The sequence below is a fragment of the Cladosporium halotolerans genome (genome assembly GCF_011745625.1).
Source record: "Cladosporium halotolerans strain TM138-S3 chromosome Unknown Sca4, whole genome shotgun sequence".
Taxonomy (NCBI): domain Eukaryota; kingdom Fungi; phylum Ascomycota; class Dothideomycetes; order Cladosporiales; family Cladosporiaceae; genus Cladosporium; species Cladosporium halotolerans.
The window spans coordinates 741,528-766,235 of NW_027191455.1; the positions used below are offsets into that span (position 1 = coordinate 741,528).

General features: G+C 54.9%; 6 protein-coding genes across 6 annotated transcripts; 4 read left to right on the forward strand and 2 right to left on the reverse strand.

Moving 5' to 3' along the window:
* Positions 1 to 419: 419 nt before the first annotated feature.
* WHR41_01732 (uncharacterized protein) lies at positions 420 to 2,794 on the reverse strand. The gene is made up of 7 exons (XM_069370338.1): positions 2,481 to 2,794; positions 2,298 to 2,425; positions 2,017 to 2,248; positions 1,501 to 1,943; positions 1,124 to 1,443; positions 848 to 1,068; positions 420 to 780 (listed from the first exon to the last, which is right to left on the reverse strand). The coding sequence occupies exons 1-7, from the start codon at positions 2,602 to 2,604 to the stop codon at positions 572 to 574; spliced, it is 1,677 nt and encodes a 558-aa protein (XP_069232532.1). The 5' UTR covers positions 2,605 to 2,794; the 3' UTR covers positions 420 to 571.
* A 1,503-nt stretch (positions 2,795 to 4,297) lies between these two features.
* Positions 4,298 to 7,548, forward strand: WHR41_01733 (uncharacterized protein; the record flags this gene model as incomplete). Its single annotated transcript, XM_069370339.1, has 3 exons — positions 4,298 to 4,509; positions 4,559 to 4,780; positions 4,836 to 7,548. 3 exons carry the CDS (start codon positions 4,298 to 4,300, stop codon positions 7,546 to 7,548), a joined length of 3,147 nt encoding a protein of 1,048 aa, XP_069232581.1.
* A 708-nt stretch (positions 7,549 to 8,256) lies between these two features.
* On the reverse strand, positions 8,257 to 14,605 carry WHR41_01734 (uncharacterized protein; the record flags this gene model as incomplete). Its single annotated transcript, XM_069370340.1, has 3 exons — positions 8,257 to 13,327; positions 13,391 to 13,478; positions 13,534 to 14,605. 3 exons carry the CDS (start codon positions 14,603 to 14,605, stop codon positions 8,257 to 8,259), a joined length of 6,231 nt encoding a protein of 2,076 aa, XP_069232580.1.
* A 4,230-nt stretch (positions 14,606 to 18,835) lies between these two features.
* On the forward strand, positions 18,836 to 19,681 carry WHR41_01735 (uncharacterized protein; the record flags this gene model as incomplete). The annotated part of the gene is made up of 1 exon (XM_069370341.1): positions 18,836 to 19,681. The coding sequence occupies one exon, from the start codon at positions 18,836 to 18,838 to the stop codon at positions 19,679 to 19,681; it is 846 nt and encodes a 281-aa protein (XP_069232579.1).
* A 367-nt stretch (positions 19,682 to 20,048) lies between these two features.
* WHR41_01736 (uncharacterized protein) lies at positions 20,049 to 21,570 on the forward strand. Its single transcript, XM_069370342.1, has 2 exons — positions 20,049 to 20,674; positions 20,735 to 21,570. Exons 1-2 carry the CDS (start codon positions 20,087 to 20,089, stop codon positions 21,509 to 21,511), a joined length of 1,365 nt encoding a protein of 454 aa, XP_069232578.1. The 5' UTR covers positions 20,049 to 20,086; the 3' UTR covers positions 21,512 to 21,570.
* Positions 21,571 to 21,748: 178 nt separating this feature from the next.
* Positions 21,749 to 24,335, forward strand: WHR41_01737 (uncharacterized protein). The gene is made up of 2 exons (XM_069370343.1): positions 21,749 to 22,321; positions 22,376 to 24,335. Exons 1-2 carry the CDS (start codon positions 22,034 to 22,036, stop codon positions 24,140 to 24,142), a joined length of 2,055 nt encoding a protein of 684 aa, XP_069232577.1. The 5' UTR covers positions 21,749 to 22,033; the 3' UTR covers positions 24,143 to 24,335.
* The last annotated feature ends 373 nt before the right edge of the window (positions 24,336 to 24,708 follow it).

Consider the following 24,708-nt stretch of genomic DNA (forward strand, 5'->3'; position numbering starts at 1 on the left):
GATCTTCGTCGATCTCAATCGTTTCATCTTGATGATCTGCATGAGGAAAGCGTCATCTTTCTATCTCCTACAATCCGCGTTGCTTCCGAGGATGGATCGGGCGTAAGGATCCTCGAAACACTGTTGACATCGCATGCTTTCATCGTCGGAGGTCGGCGAGGCCAGTCCAATGCGTTTGTGTCTCGATGGAGCCGACAGACTCGAGCAGCTGTGTAACGTCAATGCACTTCACCAATCGGATCCCAGTGGGTGTAGCTCCATTGCTCGCAGGAGACAAGCTTCCACGCCTCTCGGTCCGGAGGGGAACGGAACTGGCAGCGTGGAGGACAAGACCGCTCCAAGCCTCTCACGCCACACCAGAACGCTTAGCCCCGACATCACTCACCAACACAACATATGAAAATGAGAGTGGCACAAGATATTTGCAGCAAGGAGCTGTATTTGCGCAGACCGCGACGCTATCCGAATATCTCATCGCAACAGCACCGCTCTCACAAACCCGGCGCCGATGAACGGCATCTCTGCCGTTCGCGCCGGGCCCAGTCCGCGCCGACCCTGCTGCGAGATGCATCTACATCTCGCGCTTGTTGTGCTGTGCCTGCTCGGCGTGATTATTATCGCTCTCGATATGCTCAACGGAAACGTCCATCTTGCCCTTCTCGTCCGCTATTGAGTATGCGTCGTCGGGGACGGGGACAGGCTTGCGGCCGCGGATGCCGTTCCAGACGGCCTTGCAGCAGGAGTGAGCAAAGAGAGCGTCCATTTCTTCCAGCGTGATGCCTGTGGTGTGTTAGCACGATTGTCATGATATCTGGCAGTGCTTGAGAGCGGAGGTGGTGGTGCTTACCCTTGGTCTCGGGCACGCAGAAGAAGGCCCAGATACCCATGGAGACCAGAATGGCGCTGAAGAAGAAGTAGGCGCCGTAGCCGAGGTCGGAGATCATGTACGGGGTCGACCTGGCGATGATGAAGGATCCAAGCCAGGTGTCGGCGGTCGTAAGGGACACGCAGAGCATGCGGATGTCGAGAGGGAAGATCTCAGACGCGTAGGTCCAAGTGATACCCTGCCTGTTTCGGAATGGTTAGAATGTGATGAAGATCATTTGAATTAGGCTGAACGTACCAAGTCGCGCAAATGATGAACGCGTTTGCATAGACGGCCACCATAGCAAGGTACCCCCAACCATTGCGGACCGTGTTGCCAGCAGCAGCGGCAGCGATCGGATCAGCGCGCATAACGTAGCCACCAATGTACCACATGGGAATGCAGCCGAGTGCAGCACCCCAGAGGAGGCCCTTCCTGCGGCCGACCTTCTCAACAACGTAGAATGTGAAGGTGCACATGCCAAGGGTCTTTGCGATACCGTAGAAGCCAGTGGAGAAGAGCTTGGTATCAGTGCCTGTGATGCCGAGGGTCTCAAAGATACGCGGAGCATAGTAGGTCTGATTGAGGTCAGCGTAACCATTCGTTGCTAACAAAAGTATCAAGCATCGACTTACGATAATGTTGACACCAGTGAAGGACTGCAGGAACATGAGAGCGAGACCAATGGCCATGCGGTTACGCGTGCCCTTCTGGAAGAGCTTCATAAACTGCTCCTTCTTAGACATCTTCATCGTACTTCTTTCCTCAACTTGCTGGCGAATCTCGCCCATCTCACGCATGATGTACGGGTGGTCATGCGGCAACTTGCGAATGTCGCACAAGACAGCTTCGGCGGCTTCGAAGTGGTCTTGACGGGCAAGCCAGCGAGGGCTTTCAGGGCAGATGAAGAACATTCCCAGCCCGAGCAGAAGACCAGGGGCAAGCTGCAAGGCGAGAGGGATGACCCACTGCGCAATGCTGTTGACGGAGACGTGTTGGTTTGTTCCGTAGTTGATCCAGAATCCCAGCATACCGCCGCCCTGGGAAGCGATCTCGAAGATACCAACGAGACGACCGCCTATCATTTGTCAGCGATTGTAGATATGAGGGGGCTGGGCTTCGAAGTCCAACCAAAGATAAATGAGACTTACGAATGGACGGAGGAGCAGTCTCAGCGATGTAGACAGGGACAGTCAAGGACGATGCACCAATACCCAAGCCGGCAATAGCTCTTCCTGCGTAGATGAGGTTGAGGTTGCCGCTTGCGGCAGTCATCAGGGTTCCTCCAACGAGGAAGACCAAAGCCGACAAAATGATGGTCCACCTACGACCCCATTTCTCGGCAATCGGGAAGGTGCAGAGTGCACCAAAGAAGCAACCAGCCTGTGAGAGTTAGTATCCGTGGAGCAAGGATGATGAAGTTATCACGCACCTGGAACGTCGAAACGATGTTGCCCTGGATGGTGTCTCTAGTGGTCGATGCCACTTGATCCAATCCGAAGTCACGACGGAAGGAGTCCAAAGCCATGGTTCCTCCGATGACAGCGGTGTCATAGCCCACTACACGGCAGAGTTAGCATCGTCGATAATGGCAGATCGATTCTTTTCAACGCACTAGCCAGGGCGGACATAGAGGCCACTAGGGCCACCCAGTGAATGCGAGCATTGCGAACCTCTGGTGGGTCGAGAGTGCCTGTTGCATGAGTGTTGAATTTCTCAGTGAAAGATTTCCAACCCATAAGTAGGTGTTCCTAAAGGAAGTCTGGACTTGACGATAATTGATTTGGTAGAGTACGAGTACGTTAGCTTGATATCAGCGACGCGTTACAAGAGCACCTCCAACATTTTGACAGCGTGGGCATGTTAATATAGCCTTTCGCTTCGAACCTACCGCATCGTCGCAGATACCTTTCTTCCTTACCTTTCACTGCAGCTCTGCTGGACTCACTTCCCCGCTCACACCCCGTGGGGATCTCCGCATGGACCGTTTGCAAAGACGGGACAGTAGATCCAATCATACCGTTGTTTATCCAGAAAGGTCTAGGGCACATGAGGATGCGTGGGTGCCACCTGCACGCCGAGACGCTGGAATAACTGGGCGAGGATTATACGGACGGACGATGTCCGTTGAGATGTGCCACGACGGATTGGAAGCTCATGACCAGCGCTGGAATGATTGGCAAGCTAACCTGTTGCGATAGGCGGCTGTCGGCTAGGTAGCTTTTGTAGCGAATCGACGCTCGGATGAATACATGCGCTGTAACCCGAAGGTGAACTGCCGACCTGTGTCGACCGGCTGACATGAGATATCGTGCGAGCATTGATTGGGGCGTCTGGTACATAACACCGCATGCATGAAGGCGTCGTTGGACTGTTACTCATCCATCCGTCGTCGCCGCCTGGGGAAATGCTCGCGCGGACCACCTCGACACGCGAGAGACATGTGTCGAGTCATGCGAAGGCACGTGGAGGCCGGACCAAGAGCCGCACGGGACCAGCACTATGTTGACACATATCCGGAGCCGGCAGCAAGTAGGGCGTGGGAGTGGGGGAGAGCAAAAGTGGAAATCCGGAGATGGCACGCGGGGAGGATGCGGGGAGCGAGGGCGAGCTCGAGATTGCGTGTGGAGTGGCACGACGGCGGCGACGCCGTCTCAGCAGCACCAGCATGGCGGGCGTGGCACTTGGTGCAGGGAGGATGGTAAGGTAGTGCTGCCGTGCTGGAGTCGCCGGCGAGGCTTCGACCACGCCGTGACGGGGCTTGCCCGAACAGCTTGCCCAAGCTTGGCGGCCAGCTGCTGAGGCACTCCATCCACAGCCCGCTGCTCAGCACGCGACTTCATCCCATATCTAGACATTTGCCTTTCTGCGAAAACCATCCCCAGATATAACGCAATCTCGGCCTCGTTGCCGTCGCCTTGTAGGGCCCCGTGAAGCCTTGTAGGGCCCAAATGGGCGCAGTCATTGCGTTTCCGCACCCACAGCATTTTCCTGCCGGTGGCAATCTGGGTTTCAAGCTCGTGGTTGGCATCTCTCGGCGCCCAGCATTCGCCCACCGTTTCAAGCAAGCCATCGCTGGACAAATGAGACTCCAGGCGATGCGTCGAACCAGAGACACGCTATCTATCCGGTTGGCGCTTCTCCACAGCGATATGCAGTTCCGCAAATAGTGATATTGTCTTCTAGATGTTGAATTCGTTGTGGAGAGCTATCCCGATGCCTTCATCGCGACTCATGTTATCCCGCCGTGGCAGTGCTCTTGGTAGGTTCCTCGGCGGAGACCTGCCCGCGACGCATCGTCATCGCTCTTCTCGGCCCTGTGTTTAAGAGGCGCTCTTGTGAGCCGCATTCGAGGTGTCTTCCTGCTGACTGCACACTTCGTGTACCTTTGTACTTTCATCTCTAACACTCTCAAGACCGCATCCATAATCGATGGTTATTAGTTCCATTCCCTCTCATGATGCCACCCCATCAACCGACCCGCCGCCTCCAGTAGAGGACGAACCCCCTATATGTGGTTACAATGAGAAACCTACAAATGAGTCGGTGACTACCATCGACGAGCGTTCCGATGACGACGTCACCGAGCTAGCTCACACCACTGATGTCGCGTTTCTCGCGCGCCATCTCAGTGTCAATACCAAGTACAACACCCAGTTGCATTATCAATCTACCCGTACTGACCTGTCTTAGGAATGGCTTGAGTGGCGACGATGCGGCAGCCCGCCTTGCTGCCAACGGCCCCAACCGTCTCAAAGATGTCAAGAAAGTCTCGGTCTTCGAGATCCTTCTTAGACAGGTGTCCAACAGTTTGACCTTCGTTCTCGCCATTGTCATGATCCTGTCCTTCTCCCTGGGTGACTGGATTGAGGGTGCTGTCGTCGCCGCTGTTGTATCTGTCAACGTCGTTGTTGGGTGAGTAAACCCTTATGAATCAATAGTTGTCTGCAATCGCTGACAATGTGTCAAGATTCGTGCAAGACTTCAAAGCGGAGCAGAGCGTGCTCTCTCTGCAGGTCCTGTCCAGCCCAGAATGCAACGTCATTCGCGGCAATGTCATTCAGACCGTCCGCGCAGAGAGCCTTGTCGTCGGCGACATCGTTCAACTCTCCACCGGTGATATTGTGCCAGCCGACCTGCGTCTCGTCGAGTCACACAATCTTTCAACCGACGAGGCTCTGCTCACCGGCGAGTCGCTGCCCAGCTCCAAGAACGCTGAGGTCGTGCTTCCTCTGAGCAAGGCCGACATTGCTATTGGCGATCGTGTCAACATGGTCTATTCGGCTTCAATCGTTGCACGTGGCCGTGGATTTGGTCTCGTCACCGCAACTGGCATGAACACCGAAGTCGGAAAAATCGCCGCTCTCTTGGAAACCAGGAAGCCAAAGAAGAGCTCTTCTCCGTTTATCGTTCGCGCCGCAAAGCGCTTCTGGTACGGTCTGAAGTCTGCCCTCGGTCTTATCGGTAGCCCCTTGCAGGTCTCCCTTAGCAAATTTGCTCTGCTCCTCTTCGCCCTCGCTATTCTTCTAGCTATCATTGTCTTCTCGACTGCCAAGTGGGATGTCTCTGACGAGGTGCTCATCTATGGCCTCTGTGTCGCCATCGCTATCATCCCGGAGTCGTTGATCGCCGTCCTGACTTTGACGATCGCCGTCGGCACCCAAACGATGGCCAAGAGTAACATTATCGTCAGAAGACTCTCATCGTTGGAAGCAATTGGAGGAGCAACGAACATCTGCAGCGATAAGACCGGAACTTTAACACTCGGAAAAATGATTCTGAAAAGAGCAATCGTCGCTGGAGGTGGCAACATCCGAATCCACGACACTTCAGACCCCTTCAACCCGCACAGCGGCACTGTCGAGTCCAGTCTCGCGACTCAAGAAGGACAAAGGAGCACTGAGTTCTCCAGATTCCTGGAGATTGTTTCCTTGTGCAATTTGGCCGAAGTTTCGTCCTCAAGCGTCACCAACGAATCCAGTTCTACTCTCCCCACACAGAGTGCCTGGACCGCCAAAGGCGAGCCGACTGAGATTGCTCTTCAAGTGTTCGCGACCAGATTCCAACACGGAAAGACAGAGGCTCTCGTTAAATCTCAGCGCAAGCTTCTCATGGAGTTTCCCTTTGACTCCACCATCAAGCGCATGGCTGTGGCGTACACAGGAGCTCCCGGTACCACCGATGTCTTCGTCAAAGGTGCCACTGAGAGTCTCTTGCCCCTCCTTGCCTGCTCTGATCAAACAAGGCGCGACATCCTTGGCGAAGCAGAGGCCATGGCCCTCAAGGGACTCCGTGTGCTTTGTCTCGCCAGCAAGTCCGTCGACGACACCATTGACCTGACCGAACGTACCAACGCAGAGAGCGACCTGAAATACGCCGGTCTCGTCGGCATCTACGATCCTCCTAGAGCCGAGACGGCAGAGGCCGTCCGCACCTGTCAGTCTGCTGGCATCAAAGTGCACATGCTTACGGGAGATCACATCGGCACCGCCTCCGCTATTGCTGCTGAGGTCGGCATCACCAAGACTGTCAAGGCTGGCCACGGTGTTGTGATGGCGGGTGGAGACTTCGACAAGCTCTCGGAAGCCGAAATCGATGCCCTGCCTGAGCTCCCTCTTGTTATCGCCCGCTGCTCCCCTACTACCAAGGTCCGCATGGTCCAGGCACTCCACCGCCGTAAGGCCTTTGCCATTATGACCGGTGACGGCATCAACGACTCCCCGGCGCTCAAGCTGGCTGATATTGGTATCGCTATGGGCATCAACGGAAGTGATGTTGCAAAGCAGGCTGCGGATATGGTCCTTGCTGACGACAACTTCGCGTCCATTGTCCGTGCCATTAAGGAGGGCAGGCGTCTGTTTGACAACATTCAGAAGTTCCTGATCCACCTGCTGGCCTCCAATATCGCTCAAGTCACCCTTCTGATGATCGGTCTTGCCTTCAAGGACGTCAACGGAAGCTCGATCTTCCCTATGTCGCCTCTTGAGATCCTTTGGGTCAATCTCGTCACGTCTGCTCCTGTCGCTCTTGGTCTCGGCCTCGAGCCCGCGGTTCCCGATATCATGAACCGCCCTCCCCACCCTCTTGAGGTCGGCGTCTTCACCTGGGAGCTCATCATCGACAAGACCGTCTACGGTGTGTCCATCGGCGCCCTCTGCCTCGCAGCCTTCAGCATCGTCGTCTACGGTGTCAACGGCGGTGACCTCGGCCAACACTGCAACGAAGAATTCACCGCCTCCTGCGAAGCCGTCTTCCGCGCACGCTCAACCGTCTTCGGCGTCCTGACCTTCGCCCTCCTCATCCTCGCCTGGGAAGTCATCGACTTCCGCAAATCCCTTTTCAACCTCCGCCTCCCCGGTCGCGACTACTCCACGACTTCCCGTAAGGTCTTCTCCGTCGGCCCAACCCTCTACCACAACCGCTTCCTCTTCTGGTCCTGCATCGCGGGTTTCGCCATCATCTTCCCCCTCATCTACATCCCCACGCTCAACCTCGACGTCTTCGACCACAGGCCCATCAGCTGGGAGTGGGGCGTCGTCGCCGGCTGCATCGTCGTCCAGATTCTCATCGCCGAGACCTGGAAGTGGCTCAAGCGCGGCAAGCTGGGCCAGAAGCTCGCGGTCCGCCAGCCGGACCATGTCCCGGAGGCTGCGGCGAGCGCTCGCATGACCCTTCCGGTGTAATGGTGATACCTTCTGGATGCATTCCTTTGCTGAGCAAAGGCGCAGAGTTTCCCTATCGCTAGGGTTACCTGTTGCGGTGGGCATACACAAAAGGCGTTGGCAAAGTGATTTGTTTCCGTCCTCCTAGGGCCCACGAGAGCGTTCAACACTAGAAAGAGGCCCTGTCGCTTCATGGGAAGAGCCCCAAGTCTGGAAACTGAGGACTTTCCGATCTTGCTTCAACACGCGTAGACTTGGCGGTGCAATACTTTGGACTTGCATGCGAAGGCACACAGAAATAAGGTCTGTCTACAGGATGCCTGGAAGCATTCGTTGCAGAATCTCATGTACATAGCATTGCATACACATTCATTTGGATCGACTAGCTCAATGCTCAGCCCGTGTTGTAGTCGTTTTGTGGCACAAATGAGATTCAAGACTATGATTCCTGGCAAGAGCCACTCCACTCGATTTTTCCATCATTCGCCGTGTTTGCGGATGTGCGCAGTGTGAATTCGTCACGTGCTTCCGTGAGCGTTGGTTGCCATTATATCAATGCCACGAAGAATCAATGGGCGACGTCACCAATCGAACCCGCATCATGAGACTGAAGTTTAGTTGACGAAAAGAATTTGTTACAGAAGAAACGCTACGAAGTAGTTGGTATCGCGAAGAGAATAGAAGGAAAATTCCAGAAAGTCAAAGAAACCCAAGCTCCATCAAATCAAGCTAGTTGAGCAGGATGTCCCACTGCGCCGGCGCAGTGAAAGCACCCTGAGTGCTCTCCGCCTTGCCCGAGCCAAAGCCCTTGGCAGTCCACTTCTCCACGCCCTCCTGGCCCTTGAGCGCGGCGCCGAACTGCGCGAACAGGTCGGCGTTGAGCTGCTCGTAGACGCCGTACGCCTTGGGCCACTGGCCGTAGCGCTGGAAAGCGAGCTTGAGCAGGTGCAAGTGGGCCTTGACCTCGACACTGCGGTCGACGGACTGTTCCTCGGTCTGGTCGGCGGGCCCGCTGACCTGCACGCCGTGCTCGGCCAAAATGGCCGCGGCCGTGTCGTCCTCATCGTCCTGGTTGCCGGAGACCTCCGTGACGAACCAGCGCAGGATGTCCTCCTCGACGAGGACCGCCTTCTTGAAGTAATCGGCGGACAGCATCGCGGCGCTCTTGTCGCTGCCAGCGTTCTTTTGGTAGAACAGTCCGGTGCTGGTGTAGAGCTGGGCGAGGATCTGGAAGGCCTCCAGGGTGGCCGGGTGGGAGATGCCGTGGGCGCGGCGCAGGTTGTAGGAGATGTCCTCGCACAGGCGGATGGCCTTGACGGGGTGGCCGGCGAGGTAGCGGGCGCAGACGAGGCGTTGGCCGAGGTTGAGCAGAGCCTCGGCGGGCCAGGTGCGCTGGGCCTCGCGGGTGTTCCAGAGGGAGGTGAGGAGCCATTCGAGGGTCTCATAGTCGGCCTGTTCGCCGAGGAGGGCGATGAGCTCGTTGAGCTCGGTCAGCTGGACCTGGGCAAGGTTGATCTTCTTGTCCTGGCAAATGGCAAGGATCTCCTTGACGATCTTGTTGGACAGCTGCAGAAGCTTCTTACGGAGAGTCTCGTCAGAGCACTTGTTCTCACCACGACCGTCGAGCTGAGAAGCAAGTTCGAAGCCCATGCTGATGGCACCGGGCTTTTCGTAACCTTTTTGAACCTGAGCATACTTGAAGCCAACATTGGCGACGTCGTAAGCGTCGGCGAACTTGTTGTTGGCAACGAGGTTGCTCAGGTTGCGGTTGGTGGCCACGATGACAGCCTTGACGAAGTCGGGCCTCTTCTTGGCACCGAGGAAGTCGAGGATACCAAGGATGAAGATGCTCGGCGAAGTGTTCTTGGCCTCGAGGGTGAAACCAGACAGGTCGCGCTGGTTGAACAAAGCGACAATCTGCTGCTCAAGGGACTTGGCCTGCTCCTTGCGGTCACGCTTGATGAGAAACTGACGCAGAGGCGCAGCAGCGATGACGATCTTGTCGAGGCCGGCTCGGCCAGAAGTCACCTTCTTGAAGTTATTGTAGTACATACGCTCGGCGAGGAGCTCGGCGAAGATCTCAGACCAAGTCACGGAGAGATCCTTGCGCAAGTGGTACTCGAGGGAGGCCAGGAAGACCAGAGCAGAGTTGCCACTCTTGTGAGTAACGTCGAACGTGGATCGAGAGCCGGCACGCTTCTCCTGGGCGATGACTTGCATGCGCAGGTCTTGGATGAGCTCCTGAGCACGCTGGGTCTGCTGGCTGGCGTGGAAGATCTGAGCAATGGACTGAGCGGACTGCATAGCCTGCTCCTGCGAGACCTCACTGGTGGTGATCTCAGAAACGGCAGCGTTGATAGACTTCATCGCCTCCTCCGTCTTCTTCTGTCGGAACTCGAGCATTGTGACCTCGCTAAGGCTGCTGAGAGTGCTCTCGTCAGCGTAGCCAAATGCGGAACGCTTCTCATGGAGCTGTTCAGTGAACAAGCTCCTCGCCTCCTCAAGAGTCTCGTTGCTGACATCCTTCTGCTCAACTATTCTGCGGCGGAAGATGTTGGTCTTCTGCTGCTTCAGGCTACGCTGCTCAGAAGAGTTGTTAGAAGTCTGCTGCAGCAGCTCCTGGAGGATCGACAGCTGCCTGCTCTCAGAGTTCGACGTGGTGCTCGACTGGCAGACTTGGTTGTAGATTGCAAGAGCAGTCTGGGTTATGGATGCGGAAGCACCGAAAGAAGCCTTGGTGGTCTTCTGGAACTCATCAGTGGTGCGGATGATGGTCTCTTGGTCGGCCTGAGTCGCTTCGAGAGACTGGCGGTAGCGATCATACAGAGTCTGGGCGAAGGTTGCGTCGCTAAACTGCTGGACAGACTTCGTCTTATTGACAAAGGTGCTCCACAGCAGCGAGAAGACAAACGAGGCGTCAATGTACCTACGCTCAGCCCAGTACTGCGTCGCAAGGATGTTTGCGGCCTCGAAAGACTTGGTGTCGACAGCCTTGGATTCCTTGGTCAGTGCAGTGACAATCTGCTGGTAGTACTCAATCCAGTACGGGTGAGTACGAGCGTTCTGGCGGGTACGAGAACCAAGCTCGTAAAGAGTAACGATAGTCAGCTCGTGAGCCGGGCCGCTGATACGAGTGTAGACAGCAAGCACCTCTTGCAGGACGCTGATGGACCTGTCAGGGTAGCCGTATCTGTCATAAATGCTGATCAACTGGACCTTGGTCTTCTCAAGCAAATCCTTGTGCTCCTTGGGAGACGTAAGCGCGGCGCGGAAGAGACGAAGATAGACATCCATAGCCTTTTCAATCTTCCTCTGAGCAAGGTATGCCTGAGTGAGCTGCTCGATGAGAACAAGGTTCTCCTGAAGCAGGGTATTCGAAAGGGTGACACTGCTGAGGGACTCAGACATGAAGGAAGACCAAGTGCGCTGGAGAGTCAAGGTGATGAACTCAACAGCTTCTTCGTACTGGTGGAATTCCATGTATTTCTTGGTCTCCTGCTGGACTTGAGACAGAGTAGATGTGTTGATCGACTTGCTCTGGTTCATGAGCTGCTCCTTCAGCAGTAGCTGCTGAGAGCTCTTCGTGATGGCGGAGCTTGACTGCTGGCTGTTGGAGCTCTGAAGCAAGTCGGATGTAGTTTGCTCGACCCACTCCTCGAATATGTTGGTAGTGCTCGAAGAGTCCCTCTTGAAGTGCCTCTGGTAAGAGGCGGCCTGGCGGTAGATACTCAAGGCAGCACTGTTGTGGCCGAAAGACCTCAGGGTGTGAGCAGACTGGGTCAGCTTGTTGACGACCTTTTCGCTGAAAGACAGCTCGTGGTGGCGGTATTCCTCAGCCACCAGCACAAGAGCACCAGAAGCCTCAGACTTGCGCTGCTGGGTCTCAAGAGAGTGGGCGTACGAGTTGACAGTCTCCAGCTTGAATTCGTGCCAGTCGGTGGACAGGGTGCTGCGGCAGATTGTTGATAGCTGGTTCCACAGGTCAACGTATAGCTCCTCGGATGCCTCAAATCTTTTCTGGGAGTCAAGTGACTTGGCCTGATGAAGAATTTTGATGGCACCAGCCAAGTCGAGAGCATCAGTGGTCTCCTCATCCTCTTCCATGCCAATCAAGATGTTGCCGTGCAAGTCTATCTGCTTGTCGGACTTCTTGCGAAGCTTTCCGCCAAGGCTGTCCTTGACACCGCCGTCAACGGCTCCGTAGCGATCGAAGTCGCCACCAGTCTGGAGGCTCTGGTTCTGCTGAGCGACAAGCGTCTCGATCTTGTCATGCTCATTGATGCTCGTGTACAGGTCGATCAGCTGCTGACGAGTGTTGACGACAAGCTCAGAAGTAGTTCCAAACTGCTTCTCGTAAGCAGTGATCAGAACCTGAAGCACACGCTCGCGCTGAGTCATGATCTCAGTGCGGGTCGTTGAGGTCATCTGGATAGACAGAGACAAGAAGCGGTTTCCGCATTCAATGGTGACTGGGTTGCTCGGGCTGAGGACAGTCTGGCCAATGGTGGTAGCGTAGTAGTAGTACTTGGTCGCCTCACGGTCGTTGCCGATGGGAACGTAGTATGAGGCAGTGTTGATGTACGACTGCATGACCGCAGGGTGGTTTTGAGTGAGGATCTCAGAACGGATGCGAGCAACCAGCGTGTGAAGCTCAACCTCTTGCGATCCAGGGTACTGGTCATCCCAGCAGATCCACTCGAGGACTGACAGAGTAGGAGAGCTGGGGAACGCCTTCTTGAGCTCGTCAGGCACCTTAGGGGCAGAGTTTCCGGTCGGCGCGAAAGGAGTCTGCACAAAATGGGTGGTCCAGTAGCGCACAGTGTACTCGAGAAGAGGGAACTTGGAGAATAGCCTGGACGGAAGTGCAACATCGCCATTGTCAAGCGTAGGCATGCCATCCTTGGGCAAGACACTGTTTGCGTAGGCGAGGGTGCGCAGCACGAAGTCGACCTGACAGTTCTTGTGGGGCAAAGAGATCTTGCCTTGGTCGATGAGGGGCTGCAGTACAGTCTGCAAGGTAGTGGTGACTTGGCTGTGACGGGGACGGACAACATCGCGCTTAACGGAAAGCAGCGGCGCAATGGAGTCGACAAGAGAAGTGACGCTTGGCGGCGTTGCAGTGACTTCAGCGGTGTCGGGCTTGACGGCAAGCAGGCAGGCAACCTCGTCAATGGTCAGAGGGCGAGCGCTGACGGTCAGCCATGAGAGCAGAAGCCTCGATTCCGGAGTCGGCTGCAGGGTAGTCAGAAGCTTGCTAACAAGGTCAGTCACAGATGGCGGAGAGCTCTTGACGGTCTGCAAGATCTTCTCAAACGACTCCGCAGTCTTCTCGGGGCGAAGGGACTCGATGAACAAGATAGTCCAAATGAACGAGCCCTTGGCAGCGTCGAGGATGTTGGCAATGATGCTCTCTTGTTCATGGCCAGGCTTCTTGGCGAAGAACGGCACATGAGCCAGACCGCGGATCGCGACAGTGTGGATGTCATCCCTGGTGTCCTCCGGCGCAATCTTATAGGTCTGACCACGAGCACCCGATGGCAGCGACAACGACTCAGACAGACCAATGAGCTTGGTGCGCTTGCCTCGGCCAACCGCCTTGGTAAGCTTCTCAAGCAGCTGCTGGCCCGCAGCCTGACCACCTTGAACCTCGTCGATGCCATCGACAACGATGACCGTGCTGTTGGCGCCTTCGAGAGGACGCTGCAAAGCTTCGACCAAAGCGTTCCACAGATGGTTCTCGTATGCCTGGGGGTCGGCGGTCCGGCGAGACTCGTGATATGCGTTCACCAGGGAGTGGTACCTAAGGAACAGCAATGGTCAGCCAATTGATCTTTAATATCGATTTACAATGGATATGACGTACAGAGCAAGGTTGCCAACACGGTTTGACAACATCTGCGAAAGGATGTTCTTGACCACATGAAGAGTTGTCGCCTCCGACTTGACAGCGCCTGCAGAATGTCAGTTGAGGGAACTCTTTACAGAACAATTGTGCGTAGAGCTCACCAATGGAAACAAAGATGGTTTGCAGGCTCTGGCGAGCGACCGGGCGTTGCAGTCTTTCAGTGATGGCTGCGGACAAGGTGGTCTTGCCCGCACCAGCAGGGGCTGTCAGGAGCAGGCATTCGTTGGTGCCCTTGACGAAGTTGGTCAGGTTCTCCTGGAACCAGAGACCAGTGCGCTCGGCGAGCTGGTCGGTGAAAGTGGTGTGATCGCTACCGAGCATCTCCAGGACGCGGTCTTGTGGCGCAAGCCACTTCGACAGAACATCAATGCTCAAGGCGTCCGTGGTATCAGCCTCGGATTCGATCTGGTAGCTCCAGATAAGGTCGGCGATGTGTGTGCGACGACTGGAGGTAGACTCAATAGTCTCGCCAAAAACTTCATGCAAGTCCAGGCTGACCTCGCCTTCAGACATGCTCTGGACAGTCTTGTAGAAGTAGACCGCGACCTCGACCACAAGGGTCACAAGATCGGTGTACATGAGGCAGAGCTGCTCCTGCACCTCGTGAGTGCAGGAAAGAAGCTCGGAGCGGTCGAGAAGCGAGCTGATCGTCAAAGCAGACTTGTAGAAGAGACCAAACGCCTTGTCAAGTGCATCTGAGTTCTCGTGGCCGAGCTCCAAAAGGAGGCGGATGTGGGAGTATGCCAACTCGGCAGCTGCGTTGGATCCAAGCGCAAAACCTTGGATGGCAGTCTCAAACTTGTGCAGACGCTCAGCAACATAGAGAGCTCTGATCAGGACAGTGTCCCATGTGCTACCTTGATGAGGAAGGGTGGAGAGACGCTCGGCGCGAATCCATTGCACGAGCTTGATGAAGGAAGTCTCGCCGACACTCTGAACAACGCCCGAGCCCAGCTCGAGGGCGCTCTTCCTCTTGATCGCGGCTGCCGAATCGTGAACAAGAGAGATCTTGTTGGATTGACCGCGGCTAGATGAGCTCAATTTGTGGCTGCTGGGGAATGCGCCATTGACCTGGCTCCTGGAGGAGACGGAGCCGGAGGGTGTTCGGCTTGATGGGCTGAAGGTGCCATTCTGCTGGCTAGCCCAGTTGCCAGAGGAGATTCTCATCGCCATTATTACCCTTTACTTAGTTGCACGAAAGGGATTAGGTATCTTCGTAATAGTACAAGTACAAGTCGTAAGGATGAGCTGATGGAGCGGAGGAAGGATGAGGGAGATAGATTTCGCACACAGGCGGGGACAATGGCATGTTTAAGCAGCTCAGAACCGACACAGTTCGGTGATCGGCGGAGGCTTGACGACGTGACGCAAGACCCTGCGCTGGATCAATGGTGTCGTCGTTGGCGGTGCTCAATCAACGTCAATCTAGCAACTGGCATCCGTGGGTACAAGCGATATGGGCTCAACACCAGGCATGACAGCATAGCCAGGAAGGAAACGCAGCTAGGCCGACTCGCGTCGCGCGCTATCGGCAGCGCATCCGTCACAAAAGGCGGAGACACTGCATCAATCGGGCGAAAAGCCAGGTGAGATGGGTAACGATGTGGCTGTCAACGTCGTCAAGGTGGCGGGTCCTCGGAGGATAGAGTAAGGCCCGGACCGCGAGCTGTGGAAGAAGATCTCGGAACCGCATCAGCTTGATTCAGTGTGCCTGAGGTATATGGCTGCATTTTCTCAAATGACTTTAGCGTAGACTCTTAGGGGACCCGCTCGCAATATATACAGGCTCTCAGGCCCATCGATGCCATTCAATGCGTGAGCTTTGATGTGAGAGTTCATGCCGTGAGACGCGAGGGCCGATTTCGAACGACACTTCTAATGCGCCTGCAACGGGATAGGAGATGAACCAGCTTGATGCCATGGTTGGATGGCCTGACTCAACATTCAAACGCCTAGAGATTGCGCAGAATTTCGCACAAGCAGCGTTACTGCAGTGGCCACGACCCAACCCTTGCCATACGATCGCAACGATGTGTCGTCTTCCTAGCGAACCGGCCTGCCGACCCAGCTGACTGGGTGTAGTGACAGGGATCTGGGCGATCGAAATGCGCATCCAGGAGCAAGTCTCCAGGCATGGAGTCACCGCCTGGAGAGCGCTGTTCCCTGCATAGCAGGGCAGGCAAGTGATACGATGCGATGATCGTGGATTTGCCTCTTCTGCCACCATCAGTATGCACACACCTCATCCAAAGAAGGCACGCATTTGGCGATCGTGCTGTCACACCCTGTCGCAAGCTTGGTGCGTCACGTTGGCGTTGCTCGGCACTCGAGCTGAGCTGGCAGCACGTTGGCGAACCGAACAAGTGCGAGACGAGTGAGGTGGAGTTGTTGAATTGCCGAATGTGGTAACGGGCGAGGAGGTTGGAGAGGCAAAGTGTGGGGAGGGTGGACCTCGATGATGTGTCGAAATTTGGTACCAGGTGAGCGGCACGCAGCGGACGGGACGATCGCTGATATCCGCGGAAGTCAAAGTGTCGCTGCGAGAAGCCGTGCGGACCTTATAGTCGCCATAGTGTGGGCATGTTGATCTGTGTAGTCTGTACAGTACAGCATACCGCTTGTCGCCGCCCGGCGATGAGGTGAGAGCCGCGGCAAGACGTGCTGGAGCGCCTCAAGCATGCTGCCACATGTCGCTCAACCACCTGGCGTTCCAGCGTCGCGGTCTAGCGCTTGGTGCTTGCTCTCTAGAGTCCCCAATGCCCCCGTCGCGCCCTGGGGCGACTGACATACTTGCATGCAGCGTGACGGAGCCTCACCAGCACGTCCTCGCCCTAATCCCGAACGGGATTTTGCACCTCTTCTGCTGTCTCTTCTAGCTATGGCAGGAATGCGTGGGATATTTGAGACATGCTAGCTCAGGCACACGTGTGTGAACCTTCACGCGCCAGAAGTATCCAGTCACAGCATGACAACGAACCACACAGACCTCACTACGCATACTCACTATCTGATGATTGACTAAAGGGGCAAACGACGGGGCGGAGTTTCGTTGTGGTTTAGCAGGAATTGCTCCGCTTGGTCGATCGTACCCTCGCCCTGGGATCGAACATCCCAGCGATGATGAAGTATCTACTCCACCTACACGCCACGACTCCGCTCGCCGTGAGCTCCTCTCTATTTCTCGCCGAGCTTGTCTCCATAACGAGGTCAATCGATCGTCTTAATGCACGACAGTGGATCATCTATTTCCTCTCAGCCGGTGCAGCCGCTTCGTTGCCCGCCTGTACATTAGGCTACCATCGTCTTGCTCGGCTGCATGGCGCTGCTTTGGGGTGCGCGACTGCTGCAGCGGTCGGTGCGAAGCCGTGTAGGGTGGTTGCATCACGTAGGACGAGCCACCGGGCCGGCGGCATGACCCCGATCTCCGACATGGAGAAGGCGAAGTCAAACAAACCAGTGTGCCGTTTCTCCATGTTGCAGCAAACAGCCTGCCTGTCCACAATGTATCCGAAAGTTTGTAGCATTCCACGGCTCCATCAGCCCTCTCTGGTCAAAACAACATTCATCCATTCCGTAGGGATGGCAGCACCTCGATCTTGTGTGGATGCGACGGAGAGGCTTCTTGAACGTGGATGGTATCATCTCCAAAAAGATTTGTACCCAATTTACCGTACTGCTATCCGTTCTGGATAATCTAAAGTCGGACTCTCGTCGAAGAGTCGGATGGTTGGCGGGGGACACAAATTTCCAGGAAAATGGTGGTAAGTCAAGCCACCGGACCGGCGCATGCCTGCGATTTTCCACCTGCAGACAAAATCAGACATACCAGTGTGCCATTCTACTATAGTATTGCAGATATAAACATAATTAGGTCGACCCGTCCTCCTCGTCTCCCGCGCGAAAAGATGGAAAACGTCAACGGCAGCGCAGCTTGTTGCAGGAGGAAGCATTGGAGTTATGTTCATCAGCAGCATTCCGAAGAATGGCATACAGCACGTAGGAGATCTGAGTGAAGAGGAGAACTTCTTGCCGAACTCAAGATCAAAGGGTCGTTGCTGAATTATTGTAGTAAGAACGTGGTTAGTGTGTGAATGGTGGCTACTATGTACAGCCCAGTATCTTCTCGGTCAAGATAATCGATAGGAGATGCTAAAGAGTATGATTATCGATCTTCGGAGGGGCGTTCCACGGTCGCAATCTTGCGAAATCATCGTTGTGGGACCAAAACTGCGAAAACCCGCTGGTTGCCCTGGGGGGGTGACCTCCTGTGGGAAGGAAATGCAAACCAGACCTTCTAAAAAATCTCAAAAATAACTGGATGATTAAATGATCGATGCTACGGTCGCAAGCTTGCGAAACCATCCTCATAAGACCGGAATTGCGAGTACCCGCCGGTTGCCCTAGAAGATGGCCTCTTGGGGGCAAAAAAAGACTTTTCAGGTCAAGAAATGCAATTATATATCTCTAAAAAAATCGTAAAAATCAATGGAGGACAAGGTAGTCGAAACCTTGACCTTCCGCATGCTTTAAGATGCAAAGCGGACGCTCTACCACTGAGCTAGACCCCCTGGTGTTGATTTTTGGATGATGTAATGTTAAAATTTTGCATTTGTGTATAATGACATTTTGCTCAGCTGCCAAGGACTTGGCCTTCCACCCATGGGAAGGATCATGAGCTCCATCAAAAAGACCATCAGGAAAATCGATTAAGAGTAATAAATACAGGTGTGGGCGAGGAAAGTCGATTGTCCCGTTGGCTGCCGCGAAATTTCGCTGACAGCCAAGGCGCTCTGGCGAACAGCGCAACACACACGATGACGATTGTTGGTTGTGATATCTGCCTCTCAAAATTAATATCCCTCGTGGTGGAGAAAAGACGGCACGTTTGATTCCCAGGATGAGTTCGTCTATCTCTCTCTCGCTAAAGCGCAGTCCTGTCTGCATTGAGCACACGTTCATTGGCATTCTGCACCAACCCTAACCCTACTTACCCGAAACGAGGCAACCTGGAATGACCATTCCATGAACCAAAGTAAGCCTCGCTGACCCCTTTTTGTAATACATTTACCCCTATGAGCTGGCTTCATTGCAGTCACAGGAGAGGCTATGATAGACTACAAGTAGAGCTACCAACTATATCTAAGGTCTCCTAGCGCGGAGATAATGCAGGATCACTCGGCCGAGCTGAGAAGGATGCCGAATACGACTCAACCAGACTCAGCTTGGGCTTTGGCTCTCGCTTCTCTCTCATCAAGAATCCTGATGATTGTCAGCTGCTGTCAAGGTTGGTTGTATAAAGAGCGCAGAGATGTCCAGGTCAAGTAGCCACTTCCACAGATCCTGCTGCCTTTGAACCTCCACATACAGTCTATTGGAAATCTATAACCCACCACAAGCCCCACAATGGCTTCTACGTTCGACAAAGTGATCATTACAAACGAGCGGGTCACTGGCGTACCCGGAGCTGAAATGCTACGGCTTTCCGGGATAGAGCAGCAGAATGAAGTAGACGTTCTCGACCTCGCCTGTGGTGGAGGCATGATCACAAGCGAACTTCTCGAGACAGCTTCCCGCCAACCCAACCTGCACATCAATAAAATCCTCGCCGGTGACATCGACGACCAGATGCTTGACTTCGTCACCAGAAAGCGCGAATTCAACGTCAAGTTAAACTCACAATCTCAATGGTCGCGGGTGGAAACCCAAAAAATGAATGAGGCATCCATCCCTCAGCCCGACTCTACATTCACGCACGTCTTCAACAACTTCGGCATCTTCTTCTGCCCTGGCCAGGATTCGGCGCTCTCGGAGACCTACCGCGTCCTCAAGCCCTCCGGCATTGCGGGCTTCACGAGTTGGAAGGCCATCAGCTGGTGGGCTGAAGTCGCAGAGCCGGCTCTTGCGAAGTTCTTGCCTGAGGCGACAAAGCTACCCAATCCCAGTGGGATGTTCCCATCGTCGGGTTGGAACGACCCGGATGCTATTCCTACCAAACTTGAGAAGGCTGGGTTTGTCGATGTGAGGGTGACCGAGTTGGTGTTCCCGCCTAGGGTGGAGGCGGAACCTTTTGCGGCGGCGACTGCGTTCCTCGTGAAGAGCATTGCAAAGAGAGTCTGGTCGGAAGAGGATTTCAAAAAGTTCGGTGATCATATTGAGTCCGCATTATTGAAATATTTGAAGGAGACTTATGTAGATGGCATATGGAATGGAAACATGAAGGCAATTGTCACGCTTGGGTCGAGGAAGTGATGAAGTCAGGAACATAATGTGGCTTGAAAAGATAGAACATCTATTGTATTCGCATCACGCTTAACATAATGTACTCGCGACATTGAATTAGCTTCACTCGTAATCATGAAGTCTGAGAGGATGCAAAGATCATCCGACGTGGAACCCCAACCCTAACCCTATCGACCCCAACAACCTGAGCTCAAAAGCCGAGATCAATTGACCCCGCTTGCCCCTCATGACGCGGAGATTCGTATGGGACCTGCCACATCTGTCGACCATGTTTGTACATCACGGAACAAGATGCCGCCTTGCCGCCGACCATCGCGATGCGTTGCCAGCTTCCGATGGAAAAGGGCTCCGTCCAGGCCGTAGCTGTGTATTTACCCGGAGGCTCTCTTCAAACTCGACGTGAGCTACAATCGGATGAAAATAGTTGCGACGCCAGCTTTGTCATCTGCGCGTGGACCTGCATCCATGGCAACCCTGTTCAAATGCCGCGGCGTTCTTACACGTAGCAGCATCTTTTTTCCCCATCACAAAAGTTCACATTTCCTTTCTCCTGGCAATCTCATACCACGATTTCCCACAGTCACATACTCCACCATGTCTAAATTTCAGCTGAAATGGGGCATCCTCGCTACGGGCGGCATTGCTGAGAGCTTTGCCCGCGATCTCTGGCCAAACCCCGAGACCAGAGACGTGAAGGACATTGAGCACAAAGTTGTCGCAGCCGCATCTTCCTCGTCCGCAAAGCGCGCCGAAGACTTCCTCAAGGAAGTGCGCGCTGTTGACGGCGCAAAGGCATACGGTTCCTACAAGGAGCTCGTCCAGGACCCCAATGTCGACATCATCTACGTCGCAACTCCCCACAGCCACCACTACCAGAATGTGAGGCTCTGCCTTGAAGCTGGCAAAAACGTGCTATGCGAGAAGGCGTTCACGACAAATGCTGCGCAGCTTGAGACTTTGGTCAAGATCGCGAAGGAGAAGAACCTCTTCCTCATGGAGGCTGTATGTCCAGTCGTCACACACCCCGGTTGTGGAACAAACCGCTAACAAACACTCTCGCAGGTCTGGACTCGCTACTTCCCTCTCTCCATCTACGTCCGAGACATCATCACCTCCGGTAAGATCGGTACCGTCTACCGCACCTACGCCGATCTCAGCATGTCCATGGCGCCCGAGGACACTTTCGACGACAAGCACCGCATGGTCAACCCGGACCTCGCCGGCGGCGCCTTGCTCGACCTGGGCATCTACGCCCTGACATGGGTCTTCCAGACCCTGTACCACACTCAGAAGAACCCGCAGCCGCCGAGCAGCGTCCTCGGCGCGATCAGGAAGTACAAGACCGGGGCAGACGAGCACACCAGCATGCTGCTGACTTTCCCGCGCGAGAGTGGAGGTGACGCTCACGGCATTGCCACGACCAGTATGCGCGTCGCGGCCGACCCTGATGGTAAGGGCACCGCGGGTCCCTCCATCCGCATCCAAGGCTCGGACGGCGAAATTCAGGTCTTCCATCCTGCCTACCGCCCCTCTCGTACCAAGTTTATCCACAAGGATGGCACGGTTGACGAGAAGAAGTGGGAGTTCCCAGGGCCCGGCAAGGGCAGCGGCTGGAAGAACGGTTTCGGCGGCGGCTGGCAAAACGAGGGCGAGGGTCAGGGCATGTACTGGGAGGCGGACGAGTGCGCGTACGCTCTTCGCGATGGCAGGAAAGAGGGCAAGTATGAGAGCCTGGAGGAGAGTGTGGTGATCATGAGGGTCATGGATGAGGTGCGCAAGCAGAACAACATGAAGTATCCCGAGAAGATTGAGACGGTCGACTACCCGGTCGACTTGTAAGTGTGGTTGAATAACACACCGGCAACGATATATATGCAATGAACATATTAATCAACTCATCACCACTTCCTGATCAAGACGGTAACGCGTGCATCGATACATAAGCATGTTGTATCACGTGGTGGAAAGTTTCCTGTGCCGCCGAGCCGCATCTTTTAGCTCGCAGCTTCCAGGCGTCCCGTTGTGTGACAGATGCACCCCGAAAGTATGACACGCATTTGTCTGATGTGTCACTGCAGCAGAGCAGACGGGAGGCAGATCAAAGCGAGAGTACATCGCTTTGAGCGATGAGTATTAGGGCATGAGCGTCCGCCGCACACGCAAGCATTCGCGATCTTCGCGCCGCCGCCTTTGCAATGACGCAGCAGAGTGACGTAGGCGCCGCGCGAGGCCCTCACCCACCATGTTTGTTTCTTTATCCTGGCAGCGCATCCTCCGCGCTCGTCTCCAGATCGCTGCTGGGAAGCATTGCTTGACTCGACTTTCGCATCTTGAGCGCATCCTGCGACTGCGACAGCGAAAATGGCCGACAGCTCTGGAGTCGCATACAAGGATCTGGTTCCCTTGCCAGACACCGAGGCCGTCACCGAGCCGGACAAAGAAGAAGCCGCGCGCGCATTGCACGATGGCCCCACCGCGAGCCATGCTCTGGCAACCTCGCCTACCGACGAAGTTGGTCTCGTCCAACAGGATCATGATGAAGAAGTGAAGGACTTGGGTTGGAACGAGCCCAAGGAGTCCATTCCCACGCCGCTGGTGGGCGGCATGGAAAATGAAGACCTTTGGGTGTTGGTGCGCCGTTTCGACAAGGTGAGTTATGTACAATCTTGAGCCAATGGATCAGCTCTTCTCACGCTTTTACAGCAAATGTACCATGTCAAGGAATATCCCTACCCCGTCCCGAACGACCTTGATCTTAACATTGCCGATGAGGATGAATTCTCGCCGGACAAGCTCCGCGCGAGCATCGAACGACTTTATATGACCGTCGGAATTGGCTTGATGGGATTTGGCAAGCAGATCATGAGGCTGCGCTCATGGCGCGAGAAGAGACGGACGTCTTGGTTCTGCGCGGCGTACTTCGTCGCCTGGATATTCGACCTACTCACCCCGCTGTTCATCACGACGCTGATCACATTGATTGTGTATCCGCCGTCAAGAGATATTATGTTCCCTCCTGCTCCGTTGGCACTTGTGTCTGCTAAGACAGGGGGCGTGCAAAAGCCTAAGGCTGGTGTCTTGGGCTCGACCGACAGCGCTACTGGCGCGCCCGAAAATCACAAGGGAGAGGCAGTCGAAGCAGAAGCCTCCAACTTTGTGAACAGCATCGCCTCTGTCGCCCTGAGCTCAGCCTCAGGCAAGCATCCTCAAAATGAGCCACCATCGAATGAAGAGGCTGGAGCACCAAACGACAGCGTTCCGGATCCTACTGCTGTGGCCATTGGAGCCAGCGATGCCAGAGCGAAGCAGAACGGTGCCAAAGAGAAACACGACAAATCGAAAGTCCCCATGGAGACAGCCATGTGGAACGGTATGCGGCCGATCATGCATGGCATTGGCGACATGAACGACACTTGGGAGCGATTTGCTAACGCTCTCTCTCCGACGCCTCCGTTCCCTCGTGATGTGTACCGTCTGCGCCTGGCTGCTGTTGTGGTTCCTCTACTTGCCGCGTCATTCTTTATCACTAGTTACATGGTAGTGAAGGGACTCACTTTCGGCATTGGCTTTGGATTCTTCGGTGACCCCGTCATCCAGCCCGGAATCAAGTGGCTCAACTCCACTTACCCCAACTGGCAGAAACTACTTGAGCTTCGAAACACTCTGCTGAAAGGTGTGCCTACCAACGCGCAACTTACACTCACCCTCCTTCGAATCGGCGAGGCGAACAAAGCTCCATTGCCTCCGCCTCCCTCCGCTGCAAAGCCGCCTCCAGACGAGCCTGCTGCAATCACCGACGAGCACTTGCGAACTGCGGGCGCTGACGAGCCTCTGAACGCAACTCCAGAGGAGCTCAAAGCAGCCATGGAGCATGATCCAAACACCGCGCACGAACATACCGGTGATGACGTTGCGGCGTCAAAGGAAAAGCCCCACGGCAAGAAAGGCCACCACGTACTCGGAGCTTTCAAAGCCGGCGTCAAAGGTGCCGTCTCTTCCGCCCTCGGCGCTGATCACCTCAAGGCAAAGGCAGGCTCCGGACACGCCAAGGACCGTCTCGGTGTGGTACCACGTGATCCGGCGTCAGACGTGTCTGGCCCGTCGGACTTCAAGTGCAGGTACCACGGCCAGAAAGGCTACACATACATTGCGACAAAATCCACGATCCCGTGCGTCGCGTTCAGCATTGACAAGAAGATTGCGACAGAGGGCACAACAGGGAGAGAAGAGAGGGAGTTGAATCCCGTATGGAGCGTGCCTATTGGCGACATCAAGGAGTTGAAGAAGGTCGGCGGTCTTGGGTGGAAGGCCAAGCTGGTTGTGGGTTGGGCTTTGGATCGCGAGGTTGCTGATGGCCTGGAAATTGTGGACAAGCTTGGCAATCACTTTACTATCACTGCGATGGTGCTCAGGGATGAGCTTTTCAACCGTCTGGTCGCTATGGGCGGCCAGAAGTGGGAGGCTTGGTGAGAGTAAGATGCGTTTGTATGAATGCATGGTCCGTTGGGTTTTCCTTCCTGATGGTGGCTGGTCACGATAACGACGAATGAGCATGAATCCCGGGATTCCGGACACCGAAAAGACTGAAATTGAGTAGGCGTATGCTTATCGCACTTTCACGTGCTAGTCAAGAACCTTAATGATACCTCAGTATTACACTCGACTCTGATACGTCCTGCATCAATTCGATGTCCATCGATTCGTTGAATCTACAAGACCCGCACTCGCATGCATCGAGTCAAGCAAAGCATACACACGCACCATGAGTAGAGAGCTGAAAATAAATGTAGTGGCAACTTTCCCTTCTTTCACTCCAATGTTACGACTAAGGTGATGCGGTACACGCTCTTCTACCTCCATGGCTTCCAAGGCTTTCAGGCGACTTCTTGAAGTCGTCATTCGAGTATTGCACCTGCACCTGCCTCACCATCCGCAAACCCCGCATGCCCTTGATCATGAACTGTTGGTGGAGATTTTCGACATGACCTACGATGCCATCCGTCACATCCTTAGTGCAGACTACATTTCGGCGCATT

Excerpts from the sequence above, each read along its gene's own strand:
- WHR41_01732 (XM_069370338.1), bottom strand. The coding sequence starts at position 2,604 with ATGGGTTGGAAATCTTTCACTGAGAAATTCAACACTCATGCAACAGGC. Across the intron at positions 2,249-2,297 it reads ACATCGTTTCGACGTTCCAG|GCTGGTTGCTTCTTTGGTGC; the intron begins GTGCGTGATAAC and ends TAACTCTCACAG. Across the intron at positions 1,944-2,016 it reads GACTGCTCCTCCGTCCATTC|GCGGTCGTCTCGTTGGTATC; the intron begins GTAAGTCTCATT and ends GACAAATGATAG.
- WHR41_01736 (XM_069370342.1), top strand. The coding sequence starts at position 20,087 with ATGAAAATAGTTGCGACGCCAGCTTTGTCATCTGCGCGTGGACCTGCA. Across the intron at positions 20,675-20,734 it reads ACCTCTTCCTCATGGAGGCT|GTCTGGACTCGCTACTTCCC; the intron begins GTATGTCCAGTC and ends ACACTCTCGCAG.
- WHR41_01737 (XM_069370343.1), top strand. The coding sequence starts at position 22,034 with ATGGCCGACAGCTCTGGAGTCGCATACAAGGATCTGGTTCCCTTGCCA. Across the intron at positions 22,322-22,375 it reads TGGTGCGCCGTTTCGACAAG|CAAATGTACCATGTCAAGGA; the intron begins GTGAGTTATGTA and ends ACGCTTTTACAG.